The sequence below is a fragment of the Manis pentadactyla genome, chromosome 7 (assembly GCF_030020395.1).
Source record: "Manis pentadactyla isolate mManPen7 chromosome 7, mManPen7.hap1, whole genome shotgun sequence".
NCBI classification, from domain to species: Eukaryota; Metazoa; Chordata; class Mammalia; order Pholidota; family Manidae; genus Manis; species Manis pentadactyla.
This window is the reverse complement of record NC_080025.1, coordinates 70,847,040-70,866,949: the sequence shown is the minus strand read 5'-3', so window position 1 is coordinate 70,866,949 and position 19,910 is coordinate 70,847,040. Positions and strand designations below refer to the sequence as shown.

General features: G+C 45.3%; 2 protein-coding genes across 4 annotated transcripts in view; one reads left to right on the top strand and one right to left on the bottom strand.

The window, feature by feature from the left end:
• Window positions 1–1,685: 1,685 nt before the first annotated feature.
• Window positions 1,686–18,554, top strand: TMEM243 (transmembrane protein 243). Of its 2 annotated transcripts, none has more exons than XM_036911852.2 (5): window positions 1,686–1,824; window positions 2,422–2,707; window positions 16,337–16,387; window positions 16,729–16,833; window positions 17,968–18,554. In XM_036911852.2, the coding sequence occupies exons 2-5, from the start codon at window positions 2,630–2,632 to the stop codon at window positions 18,088–18,090; spliced, it is 357 nt and encodes a 118-aa protein (XP_036767747.1). In that variant the 5' UTR covers window positions 1,686–1,824; window positions 2,422–2,629; the 3' UTR covers window positions 18,091–18,554. The 2 variants fall into 2 exon arrangements, with proteins under 2 accessions (XP_036767747.1, XP_036767748.1); XM_036911853.2 differs by lacking the exon at window positions 1,686–1,824 and adding an exon at window positions 1,831–2,152.
• DMTF1 (cyclin D binding myb like transcription factor 1) overlaps window positions 18,381–19,910 on the bottom strand; it is a 44,363-nt gene continuing 42,833 nt past the window's right edge. For both annotated transcript variants that reach the window (XM_036911850.2, XM_036911851.2), the window contains one exon: window positions 18,381–19,712. In XM_036911850.2, the coding sequence (XP_036767745.1) occupies window positions 19,603–19,712 (110 nt within the window). In that variant the 3' untranslated portion in view covers window positions 18,381–19,602. The remainder of the gene's footprint in view (window positions 19,713–19,910) is intronic.

Here is a 19,910-nt window from a genome sequence, read left to right as displayed (position 1 = left end):
CATGTATATGTACCACTTCTTCTTTACACATTCATCTATTAATGGACACTTAGATTGCTTCCCTATTTTGGCTACTGTAAATAGTGCAGCGTAAACATAGAGAGTGTGTATCTCTTTGCATTAGTGATTTTGTCTTCTTCTGGTAAACTCCCTGAAGAAAATTGCTGAGTCATATGGTATTTCTATTTTAAGTTTTTTGAGAAACTTCCCTACTGCTTTCCATAGTGGCCGCACCGGTTTACAACCCAACCAGCATGTAGGAGGGTCCCCTTTTCTCCACATCCTCAACATTTGTTATTTCTTGTCTTGTTGATATTAGTCAATTTGACTGGCTAAACACCATTAGGATAATTACTTGCCAGGTGTCATATGTTCTCTATGAAATATTTCTTTTAAAAGCCACTTAAGTTAGGTATTCTAGTTCTATTTGTTTTTATTATCTTTACTTTTTACATAAGGAAAGGAGCTAAAGAGAGAGGGTCGATAACTTGCTCAAGATAATGTAGCTTGCAGGTGGTGGCATTAGGGTTTGAGGGCAGATGTGATCACCTTCAAAGGTTGTGTGCTGTTAGCCACTGTATCTGCCTGTCTCTTAATCACTGTACTACCCTGTCTGGTGGTTGCCTTGTACACAGCTGGTTCGCAAAAGCATTTGTTGAATGAATGTGGCCAAATGTGAGTGAATAAAGTTATCTGTTGGGCTAGTTAATCTTCTAATAGAAGTGGATGCAGGGTTGTGTAGCATTGTTATAACAAAAAGTCCTGAACAAAGAGGAGATCGTCTAGAAAATATGTAACTGGTAGATCAGATATGCACCATATATGATTCAACTCAGTGTTGCTAATTCCAAATTTATAGTTATGTGGTTCTTACTCCATTTCTTGTCTTAATCCCTTGTCCTAAACTGTTGAGGGACCACTTGGAATCTTTGCTTGGACTCTAAGTGTGGCTATAACATCCCAACACGGGATCTCACTTCACAGAAACGTGGTCAGAACTCTCTTCAGTCTAGGAGTTACAGTGTCCAGGAAACCTAGCGTGGCTGCGTTTGTTTCCTAATACATATAAAGCACTCCAAATACAGAGTGACGCTACATTGCCTACGAGACCTGTCTACTTCCAGTTCTCTGTGCTCTAAAACCCGGAGAAGAGCATGGAGCGTTCTTCGGGGCCGCTAACAAGCTTAGTCAGCACCACCACTAGTAGGACGAGTGGACAAGTCAAAGTACTTAGTACGTATCTCCTCTCGACTGTTTCTGCAAACGACATAGGATCCCCATTACAGGAGAAAACAAGACAAACACAGAAACAACCTTAACCAAATTTATCAGTGACCCCACCGTTCAGTCTTACTTGTGCAAAGACTGGGTGCTTAAGGTGGGCCGATTGTTTTTAAGATGCTTCCTTCCAAAGGCAAAGCTGTCTTCAGAAAAAAGTTTTTTGACCATGTGAATCGCGCAGACGCTAATTTCAAGAGGCTGAGGAACGTGCAGCCGGGGATGGGTTGTCCTACAGGCATAAACTGGCCTAGAGAAATAAAGCTCCGCAACCAATGCGGCGCCTGGGCACGCGGGATTGGTGGCCTCGGCCGTGACGTAGCCCGGGCGGGCGGAGTCGGTTTGCGACAGTGGCCTTGGGTCCGGGCCGACAGAGCAGCGAGGGGATCCGCTGCGTAGCGCCCGGAACGGGCGCCTCCTCTCCGCCAGCCCGCCAGCCGGGAAGGTTTCCTCCAGACGCGAATCGCCCGTGTCTCCGAGCCTTCGACACCCGCAGCCCCACTCGCGGCAGGACTCCCCGGCGTGCTGGCGGCTGAGGACGCCGAGGTTTGGCCTGCTGGCGCGAGGCGGGTGCGGGGCGCGGGGAGCCGGGCGGGCGCCCAATCTGTGCAGCCCAGGCGGGATCCTCTTCCGCTCACTCTGCCCCGGCGGCTGCTGCGGGCGCGACTTCCGCGGAGAGCGCGAGGAAAGCCGCGAAGCGCACGCCGGGCCGCGGTAGATGCAACAAATGGGGGGAGCCAAGTTGCTTGGCGCGGCCTGAGGACCCCGCGCTGCGGGAGGGCTCCGCGGGGCGCGCGGCTGTGCTCGGGCATCGCTTGTCCCGCTGCACGGAAGTTGGCGGGTGGAGAGGTGGAGGCGGCTTGCACACCTGCTGGTAATGCATTCTAATGTGAAAAGTTGCCCCGCACCCCCCACCCCCCCGAGCGTGAGGGTTTCTGTGCTCACCGGAAAATTTAGAGAGCCTGGGAAATTACTGCGCAAGAAACGGGGCGGCGAGGTCTGGGAGCGACTGTCGCCCGGGGACGCAGTGGCGCGGGGCGGACGGCGGAGCGCTGAGATTTGGGGAAGCAGGGGCCGCCCAGGCGGCGGCGTCCCGCCGAAAGTCGGCCACGCGGTGTTTGTTCCCTTTCACTTCTGCGGCAGCTGCTCAGGATGCGGAGGGGAGCGCGGCCGGGCCGCCGCGGCCTCGTCCCCCGGGCCTGAGCGCGCCCGCGCCGCCGGAGGTCCTGGATCCCCGGCCTGTGGCCATGAGTGCTTTGTGAGTCGACGGCGCTGGGAGTCGGGGCCGAGACCGCGGGAGGTAATGCTGACTCTGTTTTGAGTGGCCTGGGGAGAGTGAAGAAGCCCCAAGATGGAGGACTTTTCTACCAGGACCTACGGCACCCGGGGCCTGGACAACAGACCTCTCTTCGGAGAGACGTCGGCCAAAGTGAGTGCGCACGGGACTCTGGACCTGGGGTGTGTGGCTGTGTGTCCGTCTGCCCTGTGGCCCAGAGTCCTGGCCGGCCCTTCTGCAGCATCTAAGGCACTTGGAGGAAGAAAAGGTGGTTCTTTAACCTCGCTTCCCTCTCAAGACGTTTGCCCTGCTATTCGGCTCCTTTTTGGGTCAGGGTTGCCCGAGAGCCTTTAAGGGTAGGGGTAGAAAAAAATTCTGAAAGTTCTGTGCTGTTGAGGGCCCTTTAGGGGAGTGAGGAAGCTCTTTCTGGAGGGTGTGTTGGCACACCCGCCTGTCCAGCTGAAGTGCTAACCTTCAAGAGGCTTCAGATGTGCCCCTACAGCTTCGGAAAAAAGCCGAAGGGAGGTGCTACTGATTGGTGTTTATTTAGAGCAGTTAAGGGTTTTCTGCTGAGGCAGCCAAGCAGAGAAACGGGTGTGAAATTGTGGGCTGCTTTGCTGGCGTTCTGTTCCAGGAAGCCACCAAAGGGTCTCTGGAGCCGGGCAAGCTATGGTACATTATTTTAGGCTTTTTAAAAGTATAGTGTCTTCTACAATCTTAAACATGTGATGTCCTGGGCCAGTAACTGAAGAGAGCTCTTCCTGTCCTCAGCATTAGCTTTGAGTCTGATCTTTAATCTTGTTGGGCAAGATTTGTCTGGTTTCCCCCACCTAGAAAGTGGCATTGGAGGTCTTTGACCCCTGACAAAATGCTTTCAGCTTCTTCACTCAGAATCTGGTAGCCTTGGGCTTTCAGATGTGAATGCCCCTAAAGTGGGGTTTGATAAGTAAAGAGTTTGGGGCCTGGAGAGTGGAAACAGCTAGCTGCTTGAGAGATTGGACCCAGAGCATCTGGCTGTCCAGCTGTCCCAAGAGCTAAGTTCAGTGTCTCCTATGTGCCCTAGTCCACCGGTTAGGGTTCTGGGTGATGCAGAATTCTGACCTCCTTTAACTCCATCCACCTCCCCACCACACACACCTTCCCAATAGCTCCTGAATACTGAGGTGTATGACTTGGTAGTGGACTTGTTGATTTATATAGGTAATTAAAAATATTTATGTTTTCTGACTGGCTTGGGCCTAAATAGTCAATGATTGTAGGTTGCCTGTTGCCTATGATCCATTTGAAACTGATCTAAGAACTTTTTATTCCGAATATGTTTCTGTTGATTGCATACTTAGTTCAAGAGTATATAGTCTGGGCATTACTTAGGCTACTTCAGGCACTAGAACTGAGATTCAGCTACTCAGAAAAAAAAAAAAGATAATTCCACATCTCTCAAAAATACCTCATTTGGTTCCCTGTGTGAGGCTGATAGAATCGTTGGATATAGAGAAATTGTACAGAACTGAGGAGAGAGGCCTCTGGTCTGAGGATGAGAGAAAGTATCATGTTTCTTACAAATCGGGATGCCAGATCTAAAGGAGGCATCTGTTTGATGACAACAGATGAGTTTCTTTGAGGACCTGAAGTAGGTAAGGCACAGGAACGGGGCCTCATCAGTGGCTAGGACACGTTGCAGAGGAGCCATCCCCACAGAGCACAGGCACTACCAGAGCAAAGGTTCCTGGGGGCCCTGAGAGACCCAGCTTGCTCTCTCAGATGCCAGGAAACCGGACACAACAGTCACTTTACAACCAAACCTTACTATTAATGAACTTCCATTTCTGAGGAGAAAAATCCAGATAGCAGAAAACTCACTTCCTGTCATAGTCTTACAGGTCATCTGAGCTTTCAGTAATCTTATTTGCTTTATCACACTTACAATAGCCTTTCAGTTTTTTAATCTAGAAAGGACCAGAGCTTTAGGTAAAGTGCCTAACGTCAAGGCAAAAATGACTGAAGCCCAGGGGGTGTGGGGGTGGGCGGGGGGTTCTGTTTCTCAGAGCCAGGCAGTAGCTAGTCACTCAGCTTTACCTTGTTTGCTCAGCAGGTTCCTTTGTAAGATTGTTACTCCTGCTGTACAACTGAGGAAGCTGAACAGGAAAGCGGGCTACTTGTTTAGTCACACAACTAGCTTCCTGGTAATGTTTCACCAGCTTTCTTTCATGAATTGACTAGGATAGTAAATAAGTAAATTTACAGTCTGTGCTACCTACTTCTAAAAGCACTGGAGGCGTTGTCATACCTATTGCCCCTTCACAGGAAATAGGTGAAGTGGTTTGCCCCAAATCATGGAGTGAGTGAAAGATACTGTGATCCACTAGGACAGTAAATATGTAACCCAGTGGTCCTGAGAGCACCCTTATGGGCTGTGCCTGAGGGACTTCTGTCTTCATCTGTACTGGGTGCTCATTTTGATCTCAGTTACCAAACTCCAAACTTAATCTTTAGCATGATATTTAGGATATTTAAGAGAGCGAGCCATGGAGCAAAAGACAGTGAAACAGTTCTCTATCGTTACAGAAGTATCTAAGGGATAACAGACAAAAAAGGAAAGATGTTCATCCTTTGTGAGAAAGTATTCCTCACTCCTTGGTATCTGTGGACATAATATTGCTAGGTGGGCTAGCTTATGAATTCTGGTCAGGATGCCCAGGTGCTTTCTCATCTGTTTTTATCCATTTCCAAGTTTTGGGATGTCATGTATACATCTCTTTCAGGTGAAAAATGCTGCACAGATGCCAAGACAATATGATATAGCTGAGGTTTCTAAGCCTGTGCTATAGTTTAGCACTATCCAATCGAAATATAACATGAGCCACACACATGCTTTCCCATGTCCTAGTAGCCATATTAAAGGCAGGTAAAATTCATTTTATTGAACTCCATACATCCGAAATACTATTATTTCAATATATAATCAATACAAAAAGCAGAGATTTTTTTACATTCCTTTTCTAGTGCATTTTTCACTTAGAGCCCATCTCAGTTTGGGCTAACCTCACTACAGGTGCTCTGTAGCCATGTGGAGCTAGTTTACCATATTGGATGGTGCAGTGCTAAAGCAGGTGAATAGTTATGGTGGTTCTGTAGTCATGTTTGGGAAACATTCCTCTATACTGTGTAACTTTTCAGCACCTTTAATGTGCTCATTTCTTTTGGGCCCTTAGTTGGAAAGAGTGTGTAAGAGATACTTCTGAAGGATTTTGGTGGCACAGCCTTTCGGCAAGGGCCCAGTGCTATACCCAGTTCTTGCCTCCCCCACAGGATCCTTCGTGGGACAAGCTTAGGAAGCTCCCTCCTCTGCTCCCTGTTCCCCTCCAATTCCCTCCCTTTGTGTGAACTAGAACCTGGACATGGTCACCCCCCTAACTCTTCTTTAGGACAAGACACATTTGCGGCTGTCTTTCTGTCTATGTAATGGAAGGGCAGTAAGCTTATCCTGTAGGGCTTGTGAGTCAGGCTTGATTTGGTTTGCTTGCTGGCTGACTTACCACCTGAAATCAGTTTCAGTCTGTCTAGATTAGTGAACCTCGTAGGGGAGGGAGGGATGGTTCCATCTGGGGGAGAAAGCAAACCAGTGTCCCACAGCTCATGCACGTGGGAAGAGGAGGCATGCTACACTTGACTGAAAGGGGGGTAAACTGGTTTCTAAACCAGCCTTTTATATTGATTTTTCACTGATGACAAAATAAGCGATTCATCCTTTAAGAAGGGTGGTGACAGTTCTTGCCCCTTTTATATCACTTGGATGTGATGTAGGAGTGGCTTTGGGGAAGGGCGCATACACTGAGCTCAGATAACATGGGGGGGAACCACTGTGTAGAGGGTAAGTTAATGGGCCCCGAAGCTTAGATCTTTTGTTCTAAAATCTAAAGGTTCATGTACTAAAGCATTTTTATTGCATCCTTCCTTTCCCTGTAAACAAAGCAAATAAAAGCAGTGAAACACAAGGTTTTCTAATGACCCATAGTCCAAGCAGTTCAAATTTGGAGCATTTGGCTTCTGCAAATAACAGCATAAGATTAGAGTGCTTCTTCTTCCCTGAGTTGAGGGTTGGGGGTGAGCGGGTTCCTGCCTGATTAAGAACAAAGCTGTGGCTAAGACTGTTACTAGGCCTGCAGCCCCTCCCTCTGCCTAGAGCCTCAGAGGCTGTCTTCTTGACAGAGCTTCTAGGTGATCCTCTGACCACAGCTGCTGGCTCCCTGAAAAGAGCTCATCTCCCAGCAGACTGCATCCATTGTCCCCTTGCCCATCATGCAGCTTGCCAGACCACTTTAAGTTGCCATTTCTTATGCTGGAGAAACTGTTCAGGATGACGGATACCATGGTCTTTTCTTTTTCCTACTAGTAAGTAGGAAGTTTTCATCCCCCACTCCCAGGCCAGGGGACTGGGGGTCCCTGGGGTTTGGGACAGGCATTCGTAGTTAGGAAGGCTCCTCAGAGGATGCTGGTGCAGATGGAGGGCTGGCATCCCTGGTCACGCAAGCTCTGTGGAAGCCCATTCCAGGCTGGCGCCTCTTGGACCACTTCCCTGCAGCTGCCACCCGGCTTGTGGCAGATCCCATTCTTTCAGTGGTGCCCACTCTTCTCCAGCTGCCTGGGTCCTGCGCAGTCTAATCCCCTGCCTTACAACCCAGCCTGCCGCCGTGATTCTCCCCTGTGAGCCTGGTGGTCAGAGATGCCCACCGGCACTTACTCCTTGGGCTGTGAGGGATTTGTATAGATCTTACCTCCCCCACCAGAGTATAAGCCCTTGAGGATCAGGACCAGTCACAGTATTTCTCCAGCCTTCTAGCACTAGGCAGTGTCTTCCCCAGGTTTGAGTGAGAAGTTAGCATCACCAAATAGTAAACTCTCTTCTTGGGGCATCCTGGACCAAGAGTAAAAGGTGAGGGCTGGTGTTCACAAACCTGAAATGCAGGATTTTGAAGCGGGAAATGGTGTTGCAGGTGCTCATGCTCTCCTCTCCTTGCTGAGCTTCAGTAAAGAGGCCCGCAGTAAATGTAATACAATATTGGATAAAAAACTTAAACTGAGGTCTGGCTTCTCAGATGAGTTTTGCTCTCTGTAGACATGTTTTTTTGCTGGTCTCTGGTAATAGGCTGGTTCTATTCAAATGAGTTATTTTTTTCTTACTGTCAGTTGATAGGCCATGTTAACTATAGTGATATTTTCTGAGCTGACACAGGGACACGTGGGCTAACAAACTTGAGTGTCCCTGTGGGAATGAGGGAATGCATTTGAAATTGGAGCTGCCCTATAAATTGGGATCAGGGCATGGTGCCCACTCAGTTCCCACTCTTCTCTAAGGACCTAATCTCTCATTGGGAAGACACCCCATTAGATGTGGTAGAAATAGTGCTAATACCATATTAGCAATCATTTACCGACTTTCTGCTAAATGTTACTCTGTTCTAGGGGCTTTTACATGTATTGTCTCTGAATTCTTACTGCAACCCTGCATATTTGATCATTGTATAAATATGAAAACTTAGGCTTAAAAATTGAGTGACTTCCAAGGCCACAGGCAGGGAGGAGAATAAATCTAAATCAGATGTCAGGCTCCTAACTTCATGGTCTATGCATTATGCCTTCTGTTGAAGGCCAGAGCACATAAAAATCAGGCACTAGCTGTGGGTACCAACCCTAGGGATCATTTTGCCCTTAAACATGTGGACTAGGTTTGTTTTCTGTTTTTACTGTGATCTGATTTCCATAGTGGTGCTTCAGTCAAAATAATGTATTTCAAGTGCATGCACCTATGAGGAGAAACTGGTAGAAGATTCACAACTGAAAGATGCTTCGAAATGTGAATCTGTGAAATAAGGAGAACTTTAAAAAATGTCTATATATTTTCTCTAGATAGAAATGAGGGAAAAGTTGGTGTTCAGATTTTCATGTAGCAATGGCAATCCTGAGGAGTTTGAAGAGTGTAAAGTGGGGGGTGGGGGCTGCATTCTCCAAAATCGATTCTCATCTTCTGCTCCAGGCACCGTTAAGAGTCCGGTGTTTCTTTAGAAAGTAGCAGAACTGTTGGACCTGTGATCAGAGTTACCGTTTTCCTAGAGTTACCTAGTGAGGCAACATGTCTCCTAGCTTTCCACCCGGTGGAAGCTATCTCTATGCCTCTGGCAGCAGCATGAGGGGAAGCTCCTCCTTAGAGCCCTGCAGCTCTGGAGGAACTAGTTAGACCCCGTCAGGTCTTGATCCAACAGGATGCAAACCTCCTCCTGCAATTCATGTCCTCTCAGAATGTTTATTCCTAGAGGGCTGCCCCTTAGGCCTCTGGGCCATTTCCAGAGCTTTCCAGACAAGAAGTTTTCCACTGTGATTTGGAAGAAGAAAAGGGAAAATCATTTCCAAGAATTGCCTTTTATTTATGGTGTGGGAAACCTTAAGTTTGATAAGTACAAAACTTTGGATGAAGAATTGTAGGATGTGGCTTAAGGGTCTGAATCACTCAGTCCTGATTAACAATGGCAGGAAGAGGTGCCCTTTGGATGTGCTGAACAGATTGTCTTTCTCCTCTGTTCCACACAAGAGAAGATAATTGCTGTCTTCAGTAATCTGGAGACTGTGGGCTTGGAAGGGTAAGTACTGAGTTTAAAAATGGGATAGTGCTTTTTAATGAAAGGATGAGCAGAGTGTCAGGGACCATGGAGGAAAGGAATAATTCTACGGGAGACATCAGATCAGAGGGCTTTGAGTCTTAGACTAGAAGCAGAAGTTAAGATTTTTGACAGATGACTGGGAATCCCAAGCAGGGGGTCCAGCTTGTCAAAAGGATGGAAGCAGGAAAGTACAGGAAATGGTGAGAGAAATGTGAGCGTTCCCTTGTGACTGGACTCTAGAACTTGGGAGGAAGGGTCAGTGGAAGGGCGGGGCTGGTGAAGAGCCTTGAATGCTATGCATTCAAGCAGTATGATTTTCTTCTGGAGGCTGCGGGTTGAGTATGTATGTTTGTATTCTTCAACTAACACATCCCAGGAAATGTGCTATGTGCCAGATGGTATATCGTTTCTCATGGAGCATATATATGTACTTCAGGGAAGGTAGAAGGGCGTTAAACAAATCCTTGTTCTTCTCTCTCCCTTCCTTGTTAAGCTTCAGTCATCCTGGCCTTTTTTCTTCCAGTTCGCAAGCCCACTCCTGCTGGGCCTTTGCACTTGCTGCACTGGCTAGTTTGCAATACCAGATCCTTGTATGTTTCATTCCTTTTTTATATAAAGGCCCCTGCTCAAATGTCACATTCTCAGAAAGGATTCCTTAACTTCCTTTCTATAAATAGCCTCCTATCACCACCCTGGTCACTCTTCATTTACCCTGTTTTATTTTCTTCCTAATACTTAGCATGTACAGTGGCAAATGAATGCTTATTAACATTCAAGTGGGAAGCAGGGTGAATGGAAGATTCCTCTGATGTTGGAAAGAATTGAGATTTTGGGGCCAGAGATGGAATCCATGAGGGAGAGATTCAACACAGATAATCAAGCCAGGAATTAGGTGCGGGATTGGCAGAGAAGCAAGTCAACTTCTGGACCTTTTCAGGTGGGAAGGAATGGAAGTAGGGGTAAGAGGGGTTTTTCTCTTCTTCTTGGCATCTATTTTTCAAAGGAGGTCAGCTGACTTACTGGTTTCAAGAGTGGAATTGGGGAGCTGAGTTGAGATGGAGCTTCAGATCACTTTCTGGAGAGACACACAAATAGTCACCCAAAGTAAAAGGCCATGGAAATACAGTGAAGACCCAGGGGAAACATGAATTTGTAGCACTCAGTTTATTCCTCCAACTGATATTTGATTATTTGGTATATTCTGGGCACTGTGGTTGGCAGAGGGAAATGTCCAGTGCCACCACCCACTGTACAGTGGCACCTGTGTACAATCGGAGGAGGGTTCCTTCTCTCTGGGCAGTGGCACCTCCCATACTACATGACGTGGCTTTGTTTGGATCAGTCTCCTGCCTCTAGGTGGGTGCACGCCTGTGCCAAAGTGCAGCATGGAAAGTGCCGTGGAGAGCTGGTTTCGGGCCGCCTGTGCAGTAGCCCAGAATCTGACAGTGAGCAAGGAAGACATAGTCCTTAGCCTCCCAGACCTTATGGTGTAGAGGAAATTGGCAGTTTGTTGGGGGGGCTGAGGGGGCAGGCTTAGTGCTGGAGCTTAGAGGCTGTTTGGGGGTGTCTTGGGACTGGGTTTTCAAAGCATCAGGAGCAGATGAACACATCCACCAGGGTATTTGGTGCATTGCTGACACTGCCGGCACCGTGGTCAGAGATTGGCAGGGAGGCCCTCAAGGGGGAACTTTGGTGCAGCAGGTGGGCAGTGACCTAGTCAGTGGATGTGGGGGGAGAGCAGATTCGGGGACAGTGAGGACAGGGTTGGAGGAAGAAGGACCTGGCAAAGCAGGTGCTGCAGTAAGTGAAGTGCCTGAGAAGAGGAAGGAAGCAGCTGGCGGGAGACTGCTGGGGACATACAATCTAAAACTAGAGGATGTCTTTGTCCGATCAGGCATAACAAAATACCACAGCCTGGGCGATTATAAACGATAGACTTTTAAAAAAATTAAGGCATTGATACACATTCTTATGAAGGTTTCACAAGAAAAACAATGTGGTTGCTACATTCACCCATATTATTGAGTCTCCCCCATACCCCATTGCAGTCCCTGTCCGTCAGTGTAGTAAGATGCCACAGAGTCCCTACTTGAATGATAGATGTTTCTTTCTCACGGGTGTGGATGCTGGAAGCCATGATCAGCATACCAGCATGGTTGGGTAAGGGTTGGGTAACCTCTTTCAGGCTGTAGACTTGGATTTATATCCTCACGTGTTGGAAAGGCTGAGGGGGCTTGCTTTGGCCCCTTCTCTGAAACACTGATCCTCTTCCTGTGGGCCTCCCAAAGGCCTCGCCTCCTAATACTGTCACTTAGGGCATAGGATTTCAGCCTCAGTGTTTGGGAGAACACAAACATGCAGACCAGAGCAGAGACTATACTGAGGGGCCATCTCAGTGTGGCCTGGGGAGCAGGGAATGCCCTATCCCCTGACTCGCAGCCCAGTGAACCTGAGAGGAATAGGTGTGTGGCGTGGGCTCTAGTGGGGAGAGCGTTCAGACACAGAGGCAGCGAGGAAGCCCCCCCGGGCCTGGGGGAGCTCAGCGCAATCCAGGGAGCACTGGCCCATGTGGAGCAGCTGACAGGACTTGCAGCTGTAGATGTGCAGACTGACCTGGAGTGCTTCCTGGGGGGACGGATGAGGGTCAGTGGGGCTACCTGCGACAATGTTGGAGGACTACTATGGAGTTGCAGAGAAAGTCAGAAGTAACACCAAAAATGGAATTCTCAATCTTACCCCGACCCCTTCTCCACTGTTTCCCTCCAGAGTGTGGCAGGGAGTGTCCTCATAGCAGCATGCATCCAGGTTTCCCTTTTCTGCAAGGCGCGTTCTCTGTTCTGCTTTGCTTCTCAGGAGTGCCGAGGCACCACTGATGAGTTCCTCAGAAGAAGTTGCCGTCCTGCCTCTGAAACCAGTGCTTGTTTCTGCTCGAGCATAACATAAGTAACTGGGCTTGTACTCAAGAGTAGGGAAAGCTGCACACTGGAGAGGCCCATGGTTTACGGCTGTTCTTTCCATGGAATCAGTAAAGCCTAGCCTGGGAGTCTGTTGGGTGTTGGCCTTGTGGCTGGCAAAACATGACTTTTGGGCACGTGGCTGTGCTGTTGTACACCCATCCTGGAGCAGGGAGGCCACACGCTGTGCTGACAGGAGGCTGGAGATTTCTGACAAGCCAGGCCCTAGGTGACCGATGAGCGTAGCCTCTACTGGTGAGAGGCCCTCTGAAGAAAAGGTTGTCGGCCACTTCTGTCTATGATTCTCATGTGACCAAGACTGACAGAGCTACAGTGCGCTAGGCTCTAGGGAAGGAAAACAGGTAGGCTCTCTTGCCCACCACTAGCTAATTAACTGCTGGTCCTACTGAGGAGACAGGTGGTAGTTTTATTTGATGAAGTCAGCATAAAGTCTGGGTGATGTGACCTGGGAGCCCTGAAACAGGAACATCTCACATGTCCTCAGAGGGGGTGCCTAAGGATGGTGTCCAGAGGAATTTCCACAAGTTAAAATCTGAAGGATGAGCAGTCAGGCTGGGATGGTGGCCTGTCATCCCTCCTGCCTCATACCCCGCGTCTCACTCCTTTGGGGCCATTGTGCTTTCAGCTCTTCTGTGGGTCAGTATAAGAAATGACTGTGTATGAAGTAGCTAGTTGCATTCTCTGTCTCGTATTTGCACAGGCTCATGCAATGAACTGTCCTTAGACCCAGGAGAAGTTTGCCTCTTGAAATAATCCAGTGTGCTTGCTTTTATTAGCAAGAACTTAAAAACCCTGTTGTACTTTCCCTCTTGGCTGCCAGGAGTCTAATGTGCACATGTGAGCTTAAATCAGGAAGCTTTCTTTACTCCGTTTTTCATGTAAAGCCTTTTACTCCTTACCATTCCCCAAACCCTTTATTAACCTTGTCTTGCTCTTTTAATTTACTGTAGTAGCACAAGTCCTTAAATCCAGTAGCACAAAACATAAATTTCTGGAGAAAGGGCAGGTTGAACATCATTTTATTTGTTAGCATTCCTGTCTATAGAGCCAGGATGCTTCCAGGTTGCCCGCTTTTGATTATTTGGCATGCCACTTCCCTCTCAGAGCCATCCTTTAACACCTGAGTATTTGAAATCAGTTTGGGACCTCTGTCTTACATCAAGATGTTACTAATGACTGACCAAACAAGGTCAGGGCTCCTCTGTGTTTTGACTGCTAGGGAGTAGGCCTACTCTACTCTGGCCCAAGTGCATTCTGAGGCTGATATTCTAGAACCATAAATTGTTTAAACAGGAAGGGTCCAGATAATCATTTAGCCCAGGTCTTCTAATTTGATGACCCAAATGGGTTCAGGGATCCTTTTAAAGTCATGTAGTCAGTGAGTGGCAGAACTGAGATGAGAACCTTGGTCTCTTAACTAATTTTAGGGTCCATTTATATTAATCTAATGCTTCTCAGACCTTTTAACTGCTTGCTAGGCTTGCATTTTGCAAAGAGCATTGGATAGGAGACTTCCGCCCGTACCTGGCTGTATGACTTTGGGGAAGTCAGTCTCGTTGAAACTAGTTAGGTGTGGGTAAATGGAGGTGCTGTGTTCCTTCCTTGGTTCACAGGGTTACCTTCTACTGTCTCAGGTACAAACCATCTTTTTCTCCTTCCCCATTTCAATGGAAGAGGAGACATGAAACTCCTTTGGATTCAGGCTCATCCCAGTCTTTTTCCTCTCAGCTGTCAGCTATCCCCACTTCCCTGATTGCTTTTTTTGCAACAGCAGTGCTTTTGTTCTCCCTGGGGTCCCTGTGCAAGCCCCTTCTTCATAAAGCACCTTCTCTTTGCCTCTTGTTTATCTGATAGTCCTCTTTCAGGTCTGACTTTCTCTGACAGTCTCTCTCTGGCTGCCCAGGGTACCTCCTTCCTTTCTCCCTAGTGCCCTCTTGAGCTCCGAATGTGTAAACTTCTGGAGGGTAAAGAGTTTTATTCATTGTTATATTTGCATCTGGAATATAGTAATTTTTTTCAGTTTTATTGAGGTACAATTGAGATGATGTTTCAATGAATGAAGTAATGTATGCAGAATTCCTCTTTAAACTGGGCAAATTTATGTGCTTATATGTATATATAGGGCTGTGTGTATGTTTATGCATGTATGAGTTAAGACTGTCTTTCAACCTTTTGCAGAGTATTGTCTTTGGAAAGGATATCCTAATTCCCTAGCCTGTCCTCTCTGTGGGTCAGGATCAAGGCTGATTATGATCTGTCAAGCTTCCTTGGAGAGTGAAAACAAGCAGCAGTACAGGTTTTAAATTCTGGGAAGGGAGAACAGTTTGGTGGATATAGGGTAGTAATAAACAGGAGAGACAGTGCTAGTTTCTGTGAGAAATTATCTGAATTAAGAGAGACTAGCTAGAGAAGTAGAAATAACCTGAGTTTGTTCATTCCATCAACAGGTAAGTTTGAATGCACTGTTTTTGTCACTTGTAAAATAGTCATACCATTTCATCCCAGGATTTTTTAACAGAATGTATCAGCTCTTGGCATAGTTACTGTCCCATCACCAATTTCCCGCCTGCTTTGATCCTGGTTGGCAACTTGATGTGGTTTGGCTATTAGTGATTCTTCTTGGCTGCCTCTCACCTGAACCTTTCCACTGGCAGTTGTGAGGTGCTGACCTCCGTAAACTTCTGTTGCAAATCCCAGGAGCTCATAAAGAGATGGGAGCAGACATTCCTGACTTCTTAGAATCCACCTGAGGAGCTTAGTTGAGCCTTTTTCATAAGACAAAGACAGTGAGGCACACACATTTGTCTTGTATGGGAGTAGTCATCAGTGATTTGCCCCTGGGTCTCCTCCCTAACAGATGGTTGTCATTTCAGACTCCCTTGGTGTGCTGTGTAGGCTGCCCTAGCTTCAGCTGATGAGACCTGTTCTGTTCTGAGTCCTGGTTCAGTGAAGGTGTACCTGGAGTTCAGTTTCCTTTGTCCCATGTGACATTTCAATTGCCATGGCCTCCGTCTGGAGAGTGGTTTGTCCCTGGTTAGATCAGGCACACCCAATAGAATACATTATGCAGCTTTCACTCTTCCCTCCCACCTTTGCCTGTCTGACTCTTTGGATTCTTGCCTCTAAATGCTGGCAACTTGGAAATGAGTGTCCAGTTGCAGCTCTGCTCTGGTTTGTGTGATCTTCCCTTCTCTGAGCTTTTTATTGGCTGGTCACATCCCACATCTGGCAGTTGTGTATGCAGATGTTACCAATCTTTAAGATTATTGAGTCATCAGTTAGCTTTGATTCCTCAGAAATAAAGCTATTGATATTCTTATTGGCCTTAAGTGTTTCTTAATCAGGTCTTTAACCATTATTACCTTATTCTGTAAGCTCTGAAAATAACTTTTTAAGTCACTGAAGCTTTATCGAACCAATGACCTTGATTTAGGAATCCCATTTCAAAGTTTCTTCTAACTGGCTATATGACTTCAAACACTGAATTCAACCATACTCTCAGGACCTAAATTTACTTTAACCTGTAAAATTAGGATTGGCTAAGAAGTTTTTCAAACCTGACTGGAGTTGGATGGGGTCAGGACAAGAATGACAAGCTCAGTGAATAGGACCCAGGCTCCTCATTCAGGTGACTGTACTTTTATTTATTTATTGAAGAGTTGTACTATTAAATAAGTTGTAAAAAGAACGGACTAGATGGTCTGAGACTGTCTTCAGGCTTGGCATTCCGTGATCCCTTCCAGCGTTAGCATCCACTTTATATTACATTCAACAAGAACACCTCATGATGGCACTTGGCATCCTCTAGCTTGGTGTCTGGTCATCCCAGTGTTCCTGTCCCTTTGCTTCCACCCATGTAGTTCCCAGCAGCACATGGGTTATTTGTAAGCCTCCCTTCTCCCAATAAGTCCTTCTGAGTCTTCAGAAACACCAGTGTAAGTGTCCTGTTCCTTCAAGAAACATCTGGCAAGTTGTCCCCGTCTTCCCAAAGTGGCTTAGTACACTTGGCCTTTGCAGTTGTGTATGTATGTGTAAGGCTCAGAGAGAAGCTTGGTTTCTTCTTGCTAAATCAGCCCAATGCCTGGCATTTGTTATTTTTCTGAAAGTGCCATGGGTAGATCATATGGCTCAAAAACTCTTTTCTCTTGCAGGATCGAATCATCAATTTAGTTGTTGGCAGCTTAACATCCTTACTGATTCTAGTAAGTACCTTTGTTTTGTATCTCACCTAGGCTCTTTGCCAGTTTTGAAAACTTTAGTGATTCAATTCACTCTCCAAAAAACCCAGACAAACCCCACTTAAAAAGGGGTCAGTACCTGAGGATGTCAAGTATTCCAGTCATAGTTAATGCTTTGATTTTATGACCACTTAAAACTGCAGTTGTTGCCTGGACTAGCTAACCTGATTTTCACCCTCACCTCCCAGCTGAATAAGTGAAAGTAGTAGTACAAGTCAAATGACTTGGTTCATTATCTGTAGAGATTTCAGACAGCTGAGTCTTAGAATCACTCCTGAGGCCTGACGTAATTTCTCTTCACACAGGTAACGCTGATCAGTGCTTTTGTTTTCCCTCAACTACCTCCAAAACCACTGAATATATTTTTTGCTGTCTGCATTTCTTTGAGTAGTATTACTGCCTGCATACTTGTGAGTACTCTTTAGGACTTGAGTATCCTTGAGGGATGAAGGTTGCAGTGTTTAGAACAGATTGTCAGCCCTGGGTCTCTATGAAAAGGGTATCTCTAATTATACCTTTCTTCCCCCAAAGGATGTCAGAATTCTCATTATTAATTGCTAGTGTTTTGAATCTGAGTTTGCTTTTCTTCTAAATCTCAAAGTTAAACCTAAAGGTAAACTCTGTTCCCTTGATAACCAAAAAAAAAAGTAGAAGACTTGGGTGGCCAAAGATTTGATGTAATTTACTTAGTTCATCTTCCTTTAAGACCTACATCCAGGGTCCATTAGGCTTTGGGAAATGCCATTACTGCTCTTACGGGAAGACATACAGCATGCTGGATTTCTTTTAATCACAGAATTAGTCTAGTTTAAAGCTACAGTTGTATTCTTGTCATAGGAACATTCAATTTTACTATAAAAGAAGCCTGTTAGGTAATGAAATAAAGGTGGTGGATCCTCAGTTGGGTGTTTACCAAGTATTCAGTCAGTCATTAGTTGGCTGTTTCATTTCCTTTGAGAGGCAGAATCACAACTAAAACTGTAAAAATCATAATAGTAATGTGCTTATCTGAACTAAAATTAAACCAGGGGACATCTCGAAGTTTTGAATTCACTGCTTCTGCTCTCTGACCTGAGGGAACACTGGCTCGTCCCCCTTTGGGAGCCTTTGGAGCAGGGCTGCCAGAGGAGCTCTCCTCCCACCCCCAGCCGGAAGCCAGAGGCAGCTAAGACTCATCTAGTCTGTAAGCCAGATGTATGCATAGTGAGCCTTACTTTGTATTGGCAGTCTGAATCAGTCATGCAAATTTAAAAGTAATCCTTCCTTCTAATATCTAAAAGTTGTATCTTTTATTGGATGGCTTGCCAAATGATTGGTGGACTCTATTGGTTTGAACATAGAACAAAGTTAACTGAGAAATATAACTTCGATGTGGAAAATCAGTTGGTACTACTTGAATCATAACTAAGAATTAAACACTTCTTAGGGAAAAAGGTATATACACATCAAATCGTTCATAGTGGAGAAAGAATTAGTTGTATTTAAAATTTTTAATACTCAGCCCAGTGGTAATTACTTAAGACTTTTAATTCTTCTTCTTTTAGATCTACTGGTATCGACAAGGAGACTTAGAACCGAAATTTAGAAATCTCATTTACTATATCTTATTTTCTATCATCATGTTATGTATATGTGCGAACCTGTACTTCCATGATGTGGGAAAGTGAGGCTGCCAAGGAGAAGTCCTTACCAGGTCTTTTCAAAGCTATATGTATTAGGACTGTGAAGAGAAGCTGGATAAGGACTGCTGAAGAATTCCTGCAGACATCTGGTACATGATTTTCATGTTAACTGTAAATCTAAATTCCCTCTTGTGGGGTAAACATTTAAGGAGCTGATGTTATACTTCAACATTCCAACCCTTAAAGCTCAAACAGCACAAGTAATTTTCACTTTCGAAAATAAAAATTTTTATAATGTATGCATGGTGAAAGGCTATGTACCAAACAATCTTGCATTTTAAGACAAATATTCTTTTATTTCTGTTAAACTGAATATATAATTGTTCCCTAGGCAACCAACTTTTGCTTATAAGTACAATGTAATTTCACATTAACAAAACACAGATGGTGAAAAGACAACTTTGATTGTAAAGATCTAATTACAATAATAAATAAAATAATTTATACAAGTTTTTTTGTGACTTTTCTATAGGGGCTATTTTCATTAAAGCCCTAGAGGCTAGTTTTGGCTTAACCTTCTCTAATATAGGAATGACTCTTGATTTGTTTCCTTCCATTACAGAAGCAAATCTTTTAACTGCCTGAGAGGGAAAAGTTGTATCACACCCCACCAGCTAATGCACTAAGTGAACAGCAAATTCTGATAACCTCCTCAACTATTTTCTGGGTATTTCACATAGCAAAACATGTAAGAAATGGTCATGTTATAGGATAGGCAACTTTACTGCCTTTCCTATTTAGTTTTATTTTACTTCAAAGTGCTAAACTTTGTAAACTGTTGACAGTGGGTTCTGAGGGGGTAGAAAACTCAGCTTCTGGTGAGTTTTGTTACAACTCTCATCCACGATCCCTTTAAAAGTAATAAAAAACTGTAGTGAATTTTAACCTTTTTAATGCTTTCCTCTTCACCCAGCCTCAGTCAGCTCCCACTGTCACCAGTGGGTAAACCAAGAAATAACTGCTATACAGTCATCACCTACGTCTCTGTACTTGTATCCTGGTCAAGTCTCAAACTAACAATATTTAATTCTGTTGAAGAAAAGGTCACTGGTAAGGTCTAGACCCTGTTGATATGACCTCTGTAAATAAAAGCAGGCCTACGTGAGACTGGATAGGGGGCAGCCATGCCTGATCTTTAGAGATGACTATCACTGCTTTTAAAATAGTAAACTTCAGTGATTTTAAAGTGAATGAAACTCCCTGCTGACAAGTAACACTAGTCACAGGAATCTTGGCAGTCAAGATCCCCACACTCACCTTAACTACACACTGTGTAAGACCAGACCTCGGATGATGTATATATATATATATATATATACATATAAAAGAGGTAAAAAGTCATAGCAGCAACACTGTATGTGGCTTAAGCACTGTAGCTATTTAAAAGCTAGAGGAATGGTAAAATTAAGCCTATTGGGGGTTGCTCCCATTTCTTTGGAGATGTTATAATGAACAGTGTGGCTTCTTTGCCTGAACCACCTGTTTCTAAGAAATTACCTAATGACAATGTACCAAATCCTCAACATCCTTTGAGTCTTCTGAAACAGGACTGCCCAATGATGATCCAATAATATTTGATTCTTCTTGATGATGTTGGAGTATGGGATCTGTAATGAGTTTGAATTTCAAGTCAATTTTAAATGTATATATAAATGTATATATTCTCTAATCCATGTCAAGAATTTAGACTAAGTATTCTACCAAAGTATAAATTCTAACATGACTAAAATCTTTCCTGTTGGATCAACAAAGAGTAAAACAACTGAATTAAATAGCTGCCTGATTCTTCCCTTAAGACTGACCAG